The sequence below is a fragment of the Carcharodon carcharias genome, chromosome 22 (genome assembly GCF_017639515.1).
Source record: "Carcharodon carcharias isolate sCarCar2 chromosome 22, sCarCar2.pri, whole genome shotgun sequence".
In the NCBI taxonomy this organism is placed as follows: Eukaryota; Metazoa; Chordata; class Chondrichthyes; order Lamniformes; family Lamnidae; genus Carcharodon; species Carcharodon carcharias.
This window is the reverse complement of record NC_054488.1, coordinates 60,183,381-60,202,596: the sequence shown is the minus strand read 5'-3', so window position 1 is coordinate 60,202,596 and position 19,216 is coordinate 60,183,381. Positions and strand designations below refer to the sequence as shown.

Here is a 19,216-nt window from a genome sequence, read left to right as displayed (position 1 = left end):
TATTATCTTGGAATAAGTGACCACTCCAGTAAGTGGGGCTTGTGTCCCCTGTGACCTGGAGTCCACATTTTCCCCCTATTTACATTTATATAGCACCTTTATTGTAGTAAAATGTCCTAAGGTGCTTCACATGAGTGTAATCAGAAACTAATTTTGATGCTGAGCCACATAAGGAGATATTAGGACAGGTGAGTAAATGCTTGATCAAAAGAGGTAGGCTTAATCGTGCATCTTAAAGGAGGATAGAGAGGCGGAGCGTTTTAGGGAGGAAATTCCAGCCATCAGGGCCTAGGCAGCTAAAGGCACAGCCACCAATTGTAGAGTGGTGAGAATCGGAGCTGTGCCAGAAGCCAGAAGTGTTGGAGTGCAGAGATCTGGGAGACTTGTAATATCTAGTTTAGCAATACCTAGGAAAGACAGACTTGCTCTAGAGGGGGTGCAATGAAGACTCACTTGACTGGTTCCTGAGATGAGGAGATTGTCCTATGAGGAGGGATTGAGTAGACTAGGTCTATGAGAGGTGATCTAACTGTAACACTCAAAACTCTTAAGGCACTTGACATGCTGAGAAAATTCTGGAATTAGGCATCACGGTCTCAGGATAAGGGATCAGCTACTTAGGACTGAGATGAGGAGAAATTTCTTCACTTAAAGGGTTATGAATCTGGGGAATTTTCCACACCAGAGGGAGTGCTATAATGAGGGAGTGCTGCACTGCTGGTGTGCCATTTTTTGGAGGAGACAGTAACCCAGGATTCTGCCTTCCCTCCCAAATGGATGCAAAAAATAAGCAGGGGAGCTATGCTCAGTGTCTGTGAGCCAATATTTAACCCTCAGCAAACATCACTAAAAACAGATTATCTGGCCTTTATCACATTACTGTTTGTGGAATCTTGCTGTGTCCAAATTGGCTGCCACGTTTCTTACGTTACAACAGTAAAGACACTTTAAATGTACTTCATTGGCTCTAAGGAGCTTTTGGACGTCCTGAAGTTAAAGAAGGTGCAGTAAAAACACAACTCCCTTTTTTCTACTTTCTTGCTGCTTTGATAGAGAACTAGGAAGCAACATCTGCTCCCAATGCCTGGACACAACGACTTATTTTGCCCCTGTTAATTCCCTCCCCACTCCATCTTCGTCAGAGGGTGCTGACTTTTATTGGGAATTAATTTGCACAGGTGATGTGGGCTGAGTAGAGGTAGCCTGGCATTGGTTGGGGTTTGAATCTGTGATCTTGACAGGGACACCTTGGTATGATCTTCTGCCATTGGCAGCACCTGTGCCAGCATCTAGTGAAGCAGAGGTTACTGCACTCTGCTCCCAGATGGTGTTCAGAACCTGAATGTTAGACAGCGCTCCAAGTGTAAGCACTCCAAGACAAATACCAGAGGCACGCTCAAGCAGTATTCTGTCTACTCCCTAGCCAACATAAGGAGCCATCATACACTATAAACAAGCAGTCATATGTATGAGAGAGCTTGGCACACACAGGCAGTCATACCGGAACTTCAATCGCCAGCTCAAAATATCCATTTGTGGAGGAGCTCATTAAACATTCAACATAAAATGTTAATCAAATGGAACTCAATAAATTCCCACTTCCCAGAGTTAATTAATGATTTATAATCAGAATGATAGAACATCAGCATTTGCCTCTGCGCATGACAATATAGAGTGACCAGCTCTAGATCGCTAGTACAGAAACTGACCCCAAATCCATCAGACTACAGCTTCCAGACAGTCTCTAAGTGACAGCTTGAAGCAGAATAACAAGGGAGAACTGCATGCCCCTTCAACACAAGTAAAACCAAAAGGCAACTCAGTGGTGGAGGCTTCCTCTTTAAAGTTACTATGGTTGATCTGATTGTGTTAGTGTGCAGCATTATCAACTAGAACAAATTCGGAATCCCTGATGAAAAAAACAGGTCATTTAGCGTGCTGCCATAGTAAACAATTCAATTAGAGCAACAACGAAGGTTTAAATTGGACACTAATTAACACAATGTTAGAGATTTCCCAAAAGGATGGATCAGATTTTGTGCATTATCATTCAGTATTCTCCTCAGTTTTCTAACTTTCCTTTCCAGAGTCAACTGCAGGAGAGTCAGAGGCATTGGACACCTTGCCCATGTGGTCATTCTTTATGTGTGAGTTTACCAGTGAGTGTAGGGGAACCATGGAGCCAAGGGGGGGTCATCAAACAGACTTTCCAATGGACAATTGTTAGATAGTATCCAGGAGCAGGAATCCCAGCATAACTGTCTCTCCCTATCCCAGGGACACTGAGACTAAATGAGATCATCTGATTTAGCAGAGTCCCGTGCTTGAACCTGGTGGCTCTGGCCTGAACGGCTCAGTGAATGTGTTGCTTTTACCACTGAACCATTAAGGAACTCTTGATACAAGAAGCAGGGAGTAGGTTACTGGGTATTACAAGCTGAAGTTGGTGTTTAAGATTTTACTGAGAGGCAATCTAACAAATCAAGAGGTACACATGGAAGAAACAAAGAGCTTTCATTTTTATAGCGCCTTTCTCAACCTCAGGACATCCCAAAGCGCTTCACAGATAATAAAGTACTTCTGAAGTGTAGTCATTGTTGTAATGTAAGGAAGGCAGTAGCACAGCAAGCTCCCACCAACAGCAATGTGATAATGACCAGATAATCTGCTTTAGTGATCTCAGTTGAGGGATGATTGGTGAGGGCACGGAGGAGACCTCTCCTGCCCTTCTTCCTGTGCCACGGGCTCTTTCACATTCACCTGAGGCAGACAGAGCCCTGATTTAATGGTGCAACTGAAAGATGACACTTCCAACTGTGCTGCAGTCCCTCAGTACTGTACTGGAGTGTCAGTTTCTGGACAGGAGCTTGAACCCAGAACCTTCTGCTTCAGAGGTGAGAGTGCTATCCACTGAGCCACTGCTGACACAGTCACATAGAAAGCAGAGTACACGACCTACCGAAAGAGGTTTTTGTTGAAACTTAGAATAAAAGTCATGAAGTACTTTGGTTTCTGAGTATTTTAAGTGCCATGTTGTTTTGTCTGCAATCATTAAGTTGGATTTGCACTCTGTGGCATTAGTAACTGGCACATTAATGAGTTTGTATGAGGTTTCTGTGGCTGCAATTTTGATGAAAGTGCTAATACAAACTGAACCATTTCAGCCCACTTCTCTCTCATTTCCTTCTGGGCAAATCGTCAAACTGACAGCCTGTGCCAACAGGGAAATGGACTGGAAGCTAGGCTGCACTTAAACCACATCTGAACTGCATTCTGCCCATCTCTCCTTCCTGACTCCTTATGGATCTGGATTTCCACTCATTCCTCCTACTGAAGATTGCAGAGCTCCATTATCAAAGTGCTGGCCGTATTCCCATTTCAATACATTGAATCAATACATTGGTCACATTATTGTGTTTACGTACCTGACATTAGTTAGAGCAGCTGGAGACTCTGCGAGAACCTCATGCACCACCTGGAGATAAATGCAGAAGCATATGTTCCGATCAGCGTTAGGATGGTACTACATCATACTGGAAGGGGACGATGTCACATTGAGTTATACAGAATTTACAGCACTGAAACATTCAGCCTAACTACTCCTTATTTGTAACAAAAACAAAAATAGCTGGAAAAACTCAGCAGGTCTGACAGATTCTGCGGAGAGGAACACAGTTCGTATGACTCCTTATTTGTGCTCATGATCCACTCGAGCCTTCCCCCACTCTACTTCATCTCATCCCATCAACATGTCCTTCCGAATCACAGAATAGTTTCAGCACAGAAGGGGCCATTCAGCACATCTTGTTCATGCTGGCATGCTAAAGAAGCAACTCAGCTAATCTCAATCCCCCAATTCCCTTTTGAAAGCCGCAATTTAAACCTGCCTCCCCCACACTCTCAGGCAGCGCATTCCAGATCCTAACCACTCACTGCATAAAGAAGTTTCTCCTCATGTCGCTGTTGCTTCTTTTGCCCATTACCTTAAATCGGTATCCTCTGGTTCTCGATCCTTCTGCTGGTGGGAACAGTTTCTCTCTTTCTATTCTGTCCTGAACCCTCAGGATTTAAATACCTCCATCAAATCTCCTCTTAACCTTCTCTTCTCCAAGGAAGAGCCACAGTTTCTCCAATTTATCCGTGTAACCAAAGTCCCTCATCCCTGGAATCATTCTCGTAATTTTTTTCTATGCTCTCTCTAATGTCTTTCTGTAGCACGCTACCCGGAATTGGACGCAAGACTCCAGCAATACTACAGTGTTAGGTGGAAATCTACTCACATCTCCGAGCCTGTCAAAATCAAGCAGACTTCGCCCAGCAACAAAAAAAATAAAATAGCAAATTCAGTAAGTAGAGAGAATGCAGGAGGTCCTTCGTGTGTTATCCAGCGTCCCTTTGAATGTCACCAGTGGAACCACTTTTACAAATGAAATGCCTAGAAATCATTTGACCTGAAAGCTTAGTGACAAAAACTCAGGTCAGTCACTGTGGAACTGAAGCACAGGGGCCGGGGAGGGAGAGGCCTGGAGGGGGGCCAGTGGAGAACCGGGGTGGGGGGGGGGGGGGGTAGGCAAAGAAGGGAGGGGCCAAGGAAAGGCTGGCCGGGGGGTGGGCAGTGGTGGCAGTGAAGAGCTGGGAGAGGGAGGCTGTGAAGGGCCAGGGATAGATCGGGGTGTGGGGGCAGTGAAGGGCAGGGGGCAGTGAGTGGCCAGAGAGGTGCCAGTAAAGGGCAGGCAAGGGAGGGGCCAGTGAAGGAGCCAGAGAGGGGCCAGTGAAGGAGCCAGAGAGGGGCCAGTGAAGGAGCCAGAGAGGGGCCAGTGAAGGAGCCAGAGAGGGGCCAGTGAAGAGCCAGAGAGGGGCCAGTGAAGGAGCCAGAGAGGGGCCAGTGAAGGAGCCAGAGAGGGGCCAGTGAAGAGCCAGAGAGGGGCCAGTGAAGGAGCCAGAGAGGGGCCAGTGAAGGAGCCAGAGAGGGGTCAGTGAAGGAGCCAGAGAGGGGCCAGTGAAGAGCCAGAGAGGGGCCAGTGAAGGAGCCAGAGAGGGGCTAGTGAAGAGCCAGAGAGGGGCCGGTGAAGGGCCAGGTTTGAGAAAGGCGGCAGAAAATTAGAAGAAAATAAGTTTTAAAAATTATTTTTTTATAAATAAAAAGACCCCAATGGTGAATAAGATGCTTGAAAATGCATGGATATACTGGGACAGTCCCACTTTAACTTCACAAATTAGGTTGGCATATTCCCTGGTCTGTGTATAAAGATATCCTGGTTTGTATATAAGGATATCCCTGGTTTGTATATAAGGATATCCTTGGTTTGTATATAAGGATATTCCTGGTTTGTATATAAGGATATCCCTGGTTTGTATATAACGATATCCCTGGTTTGTATATAAGGATATCCCTGGTTTGTATATAAGGATATCTCTGGTTTGTATATAAGGATATCCCTGGTTTGTATATAAGGATATCCCTGGTTTGTATATAAGGATATCCCTGGTTTGTATATAAGGATATCCCTGGTTTGTATATAAGGTTATCCCTGGTTTGTATATTAGGATATCTCTGGTTTGTATATAAGGATATCTCTGGTTTGTATATAAGGATATCTCTGGTTTGTATATAAGGATATCCCTGGTTTGTATATAAGGATATCCCTGGTTTGTATATAAGGATATCTCTGGTTTGTATATAAGGATATCCCTGGTTTGTATATAAGGATATCCCTGGTTTGTATGTAAGGATATTTCTGGTTTGTATATAAGGTTATCCCTGGTTTGTATGTAAGGATATCTCTGGTTTGTATATAAGGATATCCCTGGTTTGTATATAAGGATATCCCTGGTTGGTATATAAGGATATCCCTGGTTTGTATATTAGGATATCCCTGGTTTGTATGTAAAAGGTTATCCCTGGTTTGTATATTAGGATATCCCTGGTTTGTATATAAGGATGTCCCTGATTTGTATATTAGGATATCCCTTGGTTTCTATATAAGGATATCCCTGGTTTATATGTAAGGATATCCCTGGTTTGTATATAAGGATATCCATGGTTTGTATATAAGGATATCCCTGGTTTGTATATAAGGATATCCATGGTTTGTATATAAGGATATCCCTGGTTTGTATATAAGGATATCCCTGGTTTGTATATAAGTATATCCCTGGTTTGTATATAAGGATATCTCTGGTTCATATATAAGGATATCCCTGGTTTGTATATTAGGATATCCATGGTTTGTATATAAGGATATCCCTGGTTTGTATATAAGGATATCCCTGGTTTGTATATAATTATATCCCTGGTTTGTATATAAGGATATCCCTGGTTCATATATAAGGATATCCCCGGTTTGTATATTAGGATATCCATGGTTTGTATATTAGGATATCCCTGGTTTTTATGTAAGGATATCCCTGGTTTGTATATTAGGATATCCATGGTTTGTATATTAGGATATCCCTGGTTTGTATATAAGGATATTCCTGGTTTGTATATAAGGATATCCCTGGTTTGTATATAAGGATATCCCTGGTTTGTATATAAGGATATCTCTGGTTTGTATATAAGGATATCCCTGGTTTGTATATAAGGATATCCCTGGTTTGTATATAAGGATATCCCTGGTTTGTATATAAGGATATCCCTGGTTTGTATATAAGGTTATCCCTGGTTTGTATATTAGGATATCCCTGGTTTGTATATAAGGATATCTCTGGTTTGTATATAAGGATATCTCTGGTTTGTATATAAGGGTATCCCTGGTTTGTATATAAGGATATCCCTGGTTTGTATATAAGGATATCTCTGGTTTGTATATAAGGATATCCCTGGTTTGTATATAAGGATATCCCTGGTTTGTATATAAGGATATCTCTGGTTTGTATATAAGGATATCCCTGGTTTGTATATAAGGATATCCCTGGTTTGTATGTAAGGATATCTCTGGTTTGTATATAAGGTTATCCCTGGTTTGTATGTAAGGATATCTCTGGTTTGTATATAAGGATATCCCTGGTTTGTATATAAGGATATCCCTGGCTTGTATATAAGGATATCCCTGGTTTGTATATTAGGATATCCCTGGTTTGTATGTAAAAGCTTATCCCTGGTTTGTATATTAGGATATCCGTGGTTTGTATATAAGGATATCCCTGATTTGTATATTAGGATATCCCTTGGTTTCTATATAAGGATATCCCTGGTTTATATGTAAGGATATCCCTGGTTTGTATATAAGGATATCCATGGTTTGTATATAAGGATATCCCTGGTTTGTATATAAGTATATCCCTGGTTTGTATATAAGGATATCCCTGGTTCATATATAAGGATATCCCTGGTTTGTATATTAGGATATCCATGGTTTGTATATAAGGATATCCCTGGTTTGTATATAAGAATATCCCTGGTTTGTATATAAGTATATCCCTGGTTTGTATATAAGGATATCCCTGGTTCATATATAAGGATATCCCTGGTTTGTATATTAGGATATCCATGGTTTGTATATTAGGATATCCCTGGTTTTTATGTAAAGATATCCCTGGTTTGTATATTAGGATATCCATGGTTTGTATATTAGGATATCCCTGGTTTGTATGTAAGGATATCCCTGGTTTGTATGTAAGGATATCCCTGCCTTGTATATAAGGATATCCATGGTTTGTATATAAGGATATCCCTGGTTTGTATATAAGGATATCCCTGGTTTGTATATTAGGATATCCCTGGTTTGTATGTAAGGATATCCCTGGTTTGTATATAAGGACATCCCTGGTTTGTATATAAGGATATCCCTGGTTTGTATATCAGTATATCCCTGGTTTGTATATAAGGATATCCCTGCCTTGTATATAAGGATATCCCTGGTTTGTATATAAGGATATCCCTGGTTTGTATATTAGGATATCCCTGGTTTGTATATAAGGATATCCCTGGTTTGTATATAAGGATATCCCTGCCTTGTATATAAGGATATCCCTGGTTTGTATATAAGGATATCCCTGGCTTGTATATAAGGATATCAATGGTTTGTATATAAGGATATCCCTGGCTTGTATATACATACTGTACCTCCACAAACTGTAGCAGTTTCTCAGTGGACACTTCAAAGGTTTTCTTCGCAATCTCGGACTTCCGTAACTGACAATCGAGAACAGCAATTCGCTTTCTGAGGTCCTGGGTATCATCCTGGAAGAAAGACACATGTTAAAACTATCACCTTCTGTCCTTTTATTACAGGTAACAGTCAATGTTTCGTACTCACGTGTAAAGTCCACACTTTATATCGTGTACTTACCTAAATTTGGAAATCCCTGTCCTTGGAAGCACTAACCTATGGCTGGGCTGTATTTATGTGGGCCCACCAACCACTTAATAACCATTCTTCACGTCTAAACCCAACCGGTGAGTATTGGTGTCTTGGAGGGGGGTGGGGGTGGGAGACTGGGGGAGGACAGGGATAAGAGGGCAAATTCATGATTGAGTGAAATCTATTCGGAAACTCTTTCCAGAAACTGCCTCCCTTTCCTCCCCCTCTAACCCAGAAATGTTGTGTAGCCCTTTGTACCAGCTTCCCACTGTCACAGTGGGGACGGCAAGCGAACTAGCGCACCTGGCTCAGTGTGTAGGTCTTCACAGTGCCGTCAGCTACTGACCATTTCATTAAATGGCAATCGCCAGCAGTGCGATGAAAGAGGAAATTTCACACTGACGTGGCTCCAACATCCTACTCCTGGTGGAAAACCTGCTTGGAAGGAGCAGCTGATTGCACAATCAGGCACGGAAGTTAAGGTCGTGGATTGGCTGGTCACTGAAACTGGGAGACAGAATACCCAGCTCCGGGCCGGAATTCCTGCCTGGCACCTCCATCGTGCTGGGGTCTGCGCTGGGAGGCGGTGAATTGTATTGTTCCCCACGCAGAGCGGGGAAGCAGTGCCTCCCGGTCTGAAGCGCTGTTTATCCAACACCAGTTTGGAGTCAGACCACACCTAGACTACTGTGAACAATTTTGGTCCCTTACCTAACGAAAGATTTACCGGCCTTGGAGAGAGGGTTCACTGGGTTTGGAGGGATTTTCTTATGAGGAGAGGTTGATAAGGTTGGGCCTGTACTCAATGGAGTTTAAAAGAATGAGAGGCAACCTTATTGAAACATATAAGATTCTTAGGGGGTTTGACAGGGTAAATGCTGAGAGGTTGTTTCCCCTTGTGGCAGACTCTAGGATCAGAGGGTAGAATCTCAGAGTAAGGGGGTGCCCACTTAAAACTGAGATGAGGAGGAATTTCTTCCCTCAGAGGGTATTGAGTCTGTGGAATTCTTTACCACAGAGGGTTGTAGAGGCTGGGTCTCTTAAGTATATTCAAGGCTGAGATAGACAGATTTTTAATCAGTAAGGGGATCAAGGGTTATGGGGAAAAGGCAGGAAGGTGGAGTTGAGGATTATCAGATCAGCCATGATCTCATTGAATGGCGGAGCAGACTCGATGGGCTGAATGGCCTATTTCTACTCCTAAGTCTTATGGTTTTATGGTCTTATGGGCTGTGCCCAAGCCAGGATCAAACACTTTGCTCCAAAAAAAATCCTGGAAATGTGGACATCAGTAAAGAGGGATTACGATGCCTGGAAACTCAGCAGGTTCACTAGTGTCCTTAAGGGAAGGAATCCTGCTACCCCCATACCTAGTCTGGGCCTGTACGTGACTCCAGTCTCACACCAGCCTGTGAAATGGCCCCAGGGAGCCACTCAGTTGTGTCAAACTCCCAGCTCCTAACTGGACTTCAGCACTTCAAGAGCATTGGCCCAACCTCTTCCATATTCTCCAGGGGGAGTAAATGTGAATAAATGCTGACCCTGCCTGTGGCAGCCACAGGGAACTAAATAAAACAAGACCCTGGCTCGCAATTTATGGAGAACATGGATTTAAAACTGTATCACATTTGACCCATGAGGCCCCATGCGAGGAGGACACAAAGGTTTGGACACTCCTTTAAATGACAGGAAAAAAAGCGACAAGCCTATTTGTGATTAGTTTGGAAAGCTGAATAGGGAGTGACCCAGTTAGACTGCTGCAAAGCTCACTTGCCCTTGTGTTAATAACTCACTCAAGTGATAGAGCCGTCACATTGAGACTCTTGCTTGAATTCCTCTGAATAGCCGTGTAATACTCTGACAGGCTCTGACCTACTTTGCTGCAATGGGTGAGCACTTAACATATACAGAACATGGCATGATGACCACTGCGTTGCTACGGTAACAAGGGATGACACCGAGTCTTGCCTTGGTCTGCCCGTGCTGATCCACCAGCTGAGCTTTGAGCTCTGTAATCTCAGCCTCCAGCAGCCGGACCACCTCCTCATAGTCCATCTCCATGCCCTGTGCCTGCCGCTGAGCTGCCTCAGCAAGGTGGATTCTGCTTCGGAGGGCACGGCACTCTTCAACAGCACTTTTAGCTTCCTGGGACAAAGCAAGAGAAAAGTTGGGCATAAGATGAAATAACTGTTGGCAATTGAAATGGAAGAAGCACAGACTCACAGACACACACAGGCACTGATTGACACAGACACACACACACAGGTGCGCACACATACACACACACACACACACACAGAGGCACTGACTGACACACACATACACTCAATCACTGACTGACACACACAGGCACTGACTGACGTGCACACACACCACACACACAGGCTTTGACTGACTGACACATACACAGGCACTGATTGGCACAGACATACACACACACACACAGGCACTGGCTGACATAGACACACACACTAACATACACACAGGCACTGACTGACACACACACACACACACACACAGGCACTGATGATGTGCATGCACATACACACACCCTCCCCACCGCACCCCCCCCCCCCAAACACATACACACACACATGCCACACACACACACAGGCATTGACTGACTGACACATACACAGGCATTGACTGACACACACACACACACAGGCATTGACTGACTGAAACACACACACACAGGCACTAACTGACTGAAACACAAAATCACACACACACACAGGCATTGGCTGACTGACACACACACATGCAGAGGCACTTACATACATACATGCACTGACTGACTGTTACGCACACAAACACTGACTGACAAACCAAACCAAACCAAAAACACACACACACACACACACACACACACACAGTCAAATCCTTCTTAGATAAGGTGATCAAATACAAAAGCAGCCCACAGGTTTGACCCCACCAAGGCCCTATTATTGCAATCACACTTACTCAGTCTTATAGTCCAACCCTTTGCGATAAAGGCTAACAGGCCATTTGCTTGCTCTATTTGCATGTTGACTTGTTCTCCATGAATAAAGATTCTCAAATCGCTCTAACTGCTAATTTGCTTTTAAAAGGTGAGAGGCTAAGAAATGTTGATATTCAGAGGGATTTTGGGTCCTTGCACATGTATCACAGAGGTTAACATGCAAGTTAGCATCAGTGCGTGTGTGTTTGTGTGTGTGTGTGTGCACGTGTGCGTGTGAACACAGAAAATATTAGCATGTACAGAGGATTAGTTAAAGAGCAGATAACACAGAATAGGAATAAACAGGACGTTATCCGATTGGAATGGGACATTATCAGGCTGTGACCAGTGGAGTGCCACAAGGATCAGTGCTGGGGTCTCAGCTATTTACAATCTATATTAATGACTTAGATGAAGGGCTGAGTGTAACGTATCTAAGTTTGGGGGTGATACAAAGCTAGAGAGAAATGTAAGCTGTGAGGAAGACACAAAGACTGGAATCATGTGCCCTCGCTGGTGGCGAGCTTGGAGGTGGGAAGGGCATTTACTTTAGGATGGTAGCATACTGGAGCCCTGCTACCTTCCAGTCTCCGCCAGAATTAAGTTCTGGGTGGGAAGACCCATGGTCGACCTGACAGCCTTGCTGCCAATTGAAGTCCTTAAGTGGCCAATTAATGACATCATTATTAACCTAGCTGCAGGTGGACCTGTCGGCATGGGGCCTGCACAACAGGTGCGGCTAGTTTGTCACGTCTGGAGTGGGGGTGTCCCTTGGTCAGCCAGGGACTGGACATCAGGACGGGGGGGTCCACTTGGAACCACTCCCCTGTCCTTGCTGCCAACACCCCTGTACCCACACCCCATCACCTGTGGCCTGGGTTGCTCCACGATCCTGGGACTCCGGTGCCCGTCCCACCAGCAGCAGCCACAGCCTCCCAAGTGGCGCTGCTGAGCACAAGGGCCGCCGGCCTCTGAGTGGCTGGCAGCTCTGGGTAGGTGAGACTATCCCCACCCCCCCACCCTCCCCCCCACCCCCCGCCGGCCACCTAAGTCCAGAGTAAGGCCCACCACAGGCCTTGCCACTGCCTGACTGGCGTTGTAACTGGGCGGGTCTTCCCGGAAAGAGGCAGGGGGGGATTTTCCGGTCCTGCCAGCGGCAGGCATCATCGTGGGCAGGTGCCCGCCCTCCAAACTTTCCCATCCCGGCCACCACAGTGCCCAGCTCTGGTGGGGATGGAAACACCCGCCCTGCAGTGTGGGCTTCTCGCTGGCTCTCCAGGCGGCAGGCCAGACCCCTGACACCCCGACAAGATTCCACCCAAAGAGTCTGCAAAGACAGACGGATGGGTTAAGTGAGTGGGCAAGGTGTTGACAGACGGAGTATAATGTGAGGTTATTCACTCTGGTAGGAGCATAGAAAAACTGAGCATCTTTTTAAACGGTGAGAAACTCTTAAACGTCGCTGTTCAGAGGGATTTGGGCGTCCTTGTACATGAAACAAAAAAAATTAAAGCGTAGGTACCCCAAGTAATTAGGAAGGCAAATGGCATGTTGGTCATTATTTCAATGGGTTAGGAGTACAAGAGTAGGGAAGTCTTGGTGCACAGCTTTGATGAGACGGGGAGGGGGGAAAGGGAGTTGTACCTCACGTCTGAATAAACCACTCCTATAATTCCTTAGTTCCCTAGTTCCTTATAACAAATGTCCTTTAATGAAATAACACCTTACGGCTTCTTACTGAAGCTCCATCACCTTCATCAGTGAAACTGAAATGCACAGCATCTGAATCTTTGATAAAATCAGTGTAGCAGGCCCTGTCTGAGTGTACATGGAGCTTGTGGACTCTCTTTGGAAAGCTAAACATTCCATATTAACCACAGTGAAGTACTGGTTACATTAGTTACACTCGCGGTTCACTCATTTCCGAGAATAGCTATTTGTGGTGTGTGTTTAAAGTGGAAAGCCATCTGACAAAAACAAGTCTCATGTTTAGTGGAGGGCGTGGGGATGCTCTACAAAATGCTGCAGATTCCTGTTGTCAGGTCCCTCTGCCCCTAGAGAGGAAGGGAAACTGAAGAACAAACTGAACTTTCACACTGGTCCTTCAGCCAGTCAGGATCATGGCATTGGAGACCAGCAGCCCAACTGGGACACATCACTGGAGACCAGCAACCCAGTTGGAACACATCACTGGAGACCAACAGCCCAGCTGGAACATAACACTAGAGACCAGCAGCCTAGCTGGAACACATCACTGGAAACCAGCAGCCCAGTTGGGACACATCACTGGAAACCAGCAGCCCAGTTGGGACACATCACTGGAGACCAGCAGACTAGCTGGGACACATCACTGGAGACCAGTAGCCCAGTTGGAACACATCATTGGAGACCAACAGCCCAGCTGGAACACATCATTGGAGACCAGCAGCCCAGTTGGAACATAATACTAGAGACCAGCAGCCCAGCTGGAACACATCATTGGAGACCAGCAGCCCAGTTGGAACACATCACTGGAGACCAACAGCCCAGCTGGAACATAATACTAGAGACCAGTAGCCTAGCTGGAACACATCACTGGAAACCAGCAGCCCAGTTGGAACACATCACTGGAGACCAGCAGCCCAGCTGGGACACATCACTGGAGACCAGCAGCCCAGCTGGGACACATCACTGGAGACCAGTAGCCCAGTTGGAACACATCATTGGAGACCAACAGCCCAGCTGGAACACATCATTGGAGACCAGCAGCCCAACTGGAACACATCATTGGAGACCAACAGCCCAGCTGGAACATAATACTAGAGACCAGCAGCCTAGCTGGAACACATCACTGGAAACCAGTAGCCCAGCTGGAACACATCACTGGAAACCAGTAGCCCAGTTGGAACACATCACTGGAGACCAACAGCCCAGCTGGAACATAATACTAGAGACCAGCAGCTCAGCTGGAACACAGCCTCTGAAGACCAGCAGCACTTCTTCCACAATGTACACTGTTTGGGGAAAATGGCACAAAGGTGATTGCTAATTTGGATAATAAACGTGGATAAATAGGAAGGCGACAATTCTGGTGAAGCAGCTTCTGATCAGCTCTGACCTTGGAATGTGAGCTGATGGATGGTGCAATTGGCTAGAGCTCCATCACTAACGCCTCGTACAGTAGCAGTTCTCTTTTTTAAAATTAAATATTTCAGACTCAGTTAAATAATAATAGCCAGAAATTTCGCCCTCCCTACCCCCATGAATATTTTCCAGCTGGGAAAGAAACCCAGATGCAACCTGGTTTCGGTCGTGGTTTTATTCGATGAACTGGCTGCTCTGTAGCCTCTCCAGGCACGTTGGATATCAGTTCGAGATTCAAGGTTATGGAGTCAAACTGTGCTGCGTTGAAACCCTGCTTGAAGGCTGCTAAAACTAGGGCTTCAAATACCCCAAAACAAAAACAGAATTACCTGGAAAAACTCAGCAGGTCCGGCAGCTTCGGCGGAGAAGAAAAGAGTTGACGTTTCGAGTCCTCATGACCCTTCAGCAGAACTGGTTGAATCCAAGGAGAGGGGTGAAATATATTGGTCATGAGGACTCGAAACGTCAACTCTTTTCTTCTCCGCCGAAGCTGCTGGACCTGCTGAGTTTTTCCAGGTAATTCTGTTTTTGTTTTGGATTTCCAGCATCCGCAGTTTTTTGTTTTTATCGCTTTAAATACCCCCCTGGCTGCTGCCTGATAAAACTGGATGGCCAGGATTTTCTGGTGGTCAGGTGGGTTTGGCGGGGGTGGGGGGGGGGTACAGGCCCCAGAGCGGTGGGGGAGCCGGCCACGATTTCACGCTGTCTGCCCAACTAACAGTCAGCCAGTGTGAAACGCGGGCTCAGCGCTGCTGAGGTGGGGGCAGAAGGAGTGCGAGTGCGGAAGTTCGCACATGAACGCGGTAAAAGCTCCCTGAGGCACAGAGGCTGCCTGAGGGAGCTAAAGACTTTTAAAATAAAAAAAATAAAGATTTTAAAAATAATGAAAACATCTCCCCTCTCAGGTGCCTCTGTCAGATGAGCGGGGACCATGTAAAATACGAGCGCAAAAGGTTTTCTCTTTTTTTTTTAAATCACTGCTCGAAACCTCATCCCGCCCGTGGGTGAGGTTTCACCAAAAATGCAAAGTCCGTTTGGCCTTTTCGCCCGCTTGCCAACTGAAGGGTTGGATGGGCAGCGAAAATTTGAATCATTTACTTCAATAAGGGCCTTAACAGGACGCTTAATTGTCAGCGGGCGCGCCGCTGACTTCCATGCGTGCCCGCTGGCTGAAAGATCGCGCAGTGACATCGGGGCATTCACCCGAGGTCATCGGGCGTCACTTTATGCTGGTTCAGGTCGGGCACACACCCGCCAGATGAGTGCTATATTCTGCCCTATGTATAAACAGCTAACAAAACCATTAAGAAGATGGTTGTAGCCTCAGTACAACATGGCACCGATATAGCTTATAGGTTGAATGGGAAGGATTGTGGGGACCATGTGGTGGGGAGGGGGCTGGGGAGGGTGGGGGGATGGGTAGCCTGGGCTGGGTTGCATCGACCTGAAAAGTTAACTCTTGTTTCTCTCTCTGCAGTTGCTGTCTGACCTGCTGAGTTTTTCTGACACTTTCTGTTTATATTTCAAATTTCTGGCATCTGCAGGATTCTATTTTTGTCTGGGTTCCCTCCATTTTGCTATTTCACCTTTTTCCTATTTCATATTTGTTAAAATACACTGGGGTAGGATCTTGACTTTTTTCAATGATAGTCAGTAGCCTGCTATACATAGAAATCCTACATCTGAGAAGGAGGCCATTTGGCCCATTATGTCTGTGCTGGTTGTTGAAAGTGTCCAGTTAGTCCTGGTTTTCCTGCTCTTTGTCCATAGCCTGGACTGTAGAAGCAACAAAATGGGGACGGATGGCTGGAAACTCACCTTTATGTTTTACGCTATTGCACAAAGTCAACTTCTACCCCATTGATTGAAGAGGTGAGGCTGCCACTGAAGGCCATCAGCTGGGTCTGACGATACCTGGAGGCAAAGGCCAACATGACCAGTGTAGGGGTAAAGACCCCATCATTTCAACATGAGCATCCCAAGGAAGCTTTTTTGCTTAAGATTAACAGAAGATTTGATAGAGGTGTTCCCAATCATGAATGGTTTTGATAGAGTAAATAAGGAGAGGCTGTTTCCACGGAAAAAGGGTCAGTAACTAGAGGGCGCAGATTTACGATGATTGGCAAAAGAACCAGAGGCAACATGAGGAAACAATTTTTTTTGTGCAGTGATCTATGTTTTGGAACGTTGCCTGAAAGGATGGTAGAGGGTAATTTTCAGAGGAGAATTGGATAAATACTTGAAGAGAAAAAGTAGTGGGAATGGGATTAATAGAACGCTCTACCAAAGAGTCAGCACAGGCACAATGGGTCAAATGGCCTCCTTCTGCACTGTGTCAATCAATGATTCTATATGGATACACCAGTGAGAGAGTGATGGATGAGGCAAGTCCTTCAGGAAGAATTGGTGCCACAAGCCAGGAGCAAATGGCTGAAGCAGGAGCCATTAGGGAGAAGCTGAGGCCAATGGGAGAAGCCAGAAGCCAATGAGAGAAGTCGGGAGCCAATGGGAGAATCTGGGAGTCAATGGGAAGAATCCTGGAGCCAATGTGAGAACCTGGGATCCAATGGGTGAAAGCTGGGAACCAATGGGAGAAGCTGGGAACAAGCAGAAGCAGAAGAGGATAAAAGTGACAAGTCATGAAGGGAGGAAAGAAAGTAAGATTTGCATTTATAAAGTACCTTTCATGGCCTCAGGACATTCCAAAGAGCTTTACAGTCAATAAGGAGTAGGCATTGCTGTAATGTGAAAAAACACAGCAAGCTCCCACAAACAGCAATGTGATAATGACTAGATAATCTGTTTTAGTGATGTTGATTGAGGGATAAATATTGGTCCCAGGACATGTGGTTATCACCCAGTATTTGAGTACCATTGACATGTACAGGGAGCCAGTCTAACTCCTGGTTCTGGAAAGCAGCCTACACATGTATTTCGTGCTGGCTTGAAACTCCTGATAATTTTGTACTGCTTAATCTTAATTATTTTCAGATCTCCTGTGCAGCTAGCCATGGGGTGCAGCAGAGGTCTGGGTACAAGAGCTATGAAGTATTACCCATCAGAAAAGACAGAGCAGGCTGAGGCACAGGCTGAGGGGATGACCTGATAGAGATCACAGGCTTGCTGAAGGGAAGCTGTTTCTGCTTGTAACATAGTCTTAAAACTAGAGGTCATAAATGTATGATAATCACCAATAAATACAATCAAGAATTAAGGAGAAATTTCTTTACCCAACGAGTGGTGAGAATGTGAAACTCGCATGAGGGAGAAAGAAAGAAAGGGTTATGTTGATGAAGTTAGATGAAGTCAGGGTGAGAGGAGGCACATGTGGAGCATGGACCTGTTAGGCTGAATGGCCTGTTTCTGTGCTCAACGTAATTCAATGCAAAGTCACTGCCCTGTTACCCCTTGGTCAGCAGCGGAAGTAATTTTGTGGTGTGCAGCAGGCAAGGGCAGTGTAACAGCGCTCTAGCAGAACGACACAAGAGCTGTTCCCCCAAGGTTTACTGCAAGAAACCAGAACCTCAAGATCGAACAACAGGAAGCTGCTTCACACGCTCGCTGCTTTTCCGATGAGAGGAAATTCCATTTTGCATTCCTGATGTATTAAAGGCCAACTGGAGTACAATAAGCCTCCTCCTCCCGTTAACAATAACACCTAGGTTTATGAATTGTTTTTTTAAACTCTAATTATTTTTAAACAATGTCTTGCGGGTTGGAGTTCTTTAATACGGAGCTACCCACAGCCCCCAGTTCACATCTGCTTTGTCTTACTATCAATTCACATGCTTCATTTATATGAACATGAAAAAACAGCCTTTCCCCGCAGGGATTCAGTTCTGCCTGTTTACTCTGCCAACAACTATGATGTTTTATGCTTGAGAACATTCTCTTGCAGTGAAGCTACTGACCCTGCAAGCACAGAATTCCCATGTACTATACACGCGACACAGAGATGCAATAAACACAGTACAAGACATCTTTCCTGCATTTCATGAACACCGTTTGGATTATCTACAAGATAATGTACAGCGCGGACTGTGTTATACAAATGGTACTGCACTGGGAATATTAGCATAGTGGTTATGTTACGGAGCTAGTAATCTGGAGAGCTGGACTAATGATCAGGAGACATGAGTTCAAATTTCACCACAGCAGATGGGGCAATTTAAATTTAGTAAATAAATAAACCTGGAATAAAAAAGTGAGTCTCAGTATGGTGATCATGAAACTATCATTGATCGTTGTAAAAACCCATCTGGTTCACTAATGCCCTTTAGGGAGGGAAATCTGCCGTCCTTACCTGGTCTGGCCTACATGTGGCTCCAGACCCACAGCCATGTGGTTGACTCTGAACTGCCCTCTGAAGTGGCCGAGCAAGACACTCAGTTGCATTCAAGAAGGTGGCTCTCCAGCACCCCCTTCTCAAGGGCAGTTAGGGATGAGCAACAAACGCTGGCCTTGCCAGTAACACTCACATTCCATGAATGAATAAAAGTAAAATGCAGGATAATGTACATACTGGACTGTATTACAACATAGGTTATCTTGTTACATTCAGGATAATGTGCTGTACAAAGAACAATACAGTGCAATATACACATGGTGATGCAGAAATGAAGTGTACTATCTAGATGATAACACAGAAGCTAAACAGTGTAAAATCTGCAGCATAGCACATGGCTTAGGTAGTGTTATACATACGATATTGTTTAGTTTCATGTGTGTTAATATATAGGTTATTATATAGACTGGGGTGTGTTACATATAGGATACTGCATAGGTTAGGTTGTGTTATATAAAG

The 19,216-nt window shown here is 45.1% G+C and overlaps 1 protein-coding gene across 6 annotated transcripts in view; it reads right to left on the bottom strand.

Moving 5' to 3' along the window:
- The window catches only part of stxbp4 (syntaxin binding protein 4), a 253,195-nt gene that overhangs the window by 111,803 nt on the left and 122,176 nt on the right, over positions 1–19,216 (bottom strand). For all 6 annotated transcript variants that reach the window (XM_041217070.1, XM_041217068.1, XM_041217069.1 and 3 more), the window contains 3 exons: positions 10,275–10,451; positions 8,069–8,185; positions 3,426–3,475 (listed from right to left, as the gene is read on the bottom strand). In XM_041217070.1, the coding sequence (XP_041073004.1) occupies positions 3,426–3,475; positions 8,069–8,185; positions 10,275–10,451 (344 nt within the window). The remainder of the gene's footprint in view (positions 1–3,425; positions 3,476–8,068; positions 8,186–10,274; positions 10,452–19,216) is intronic.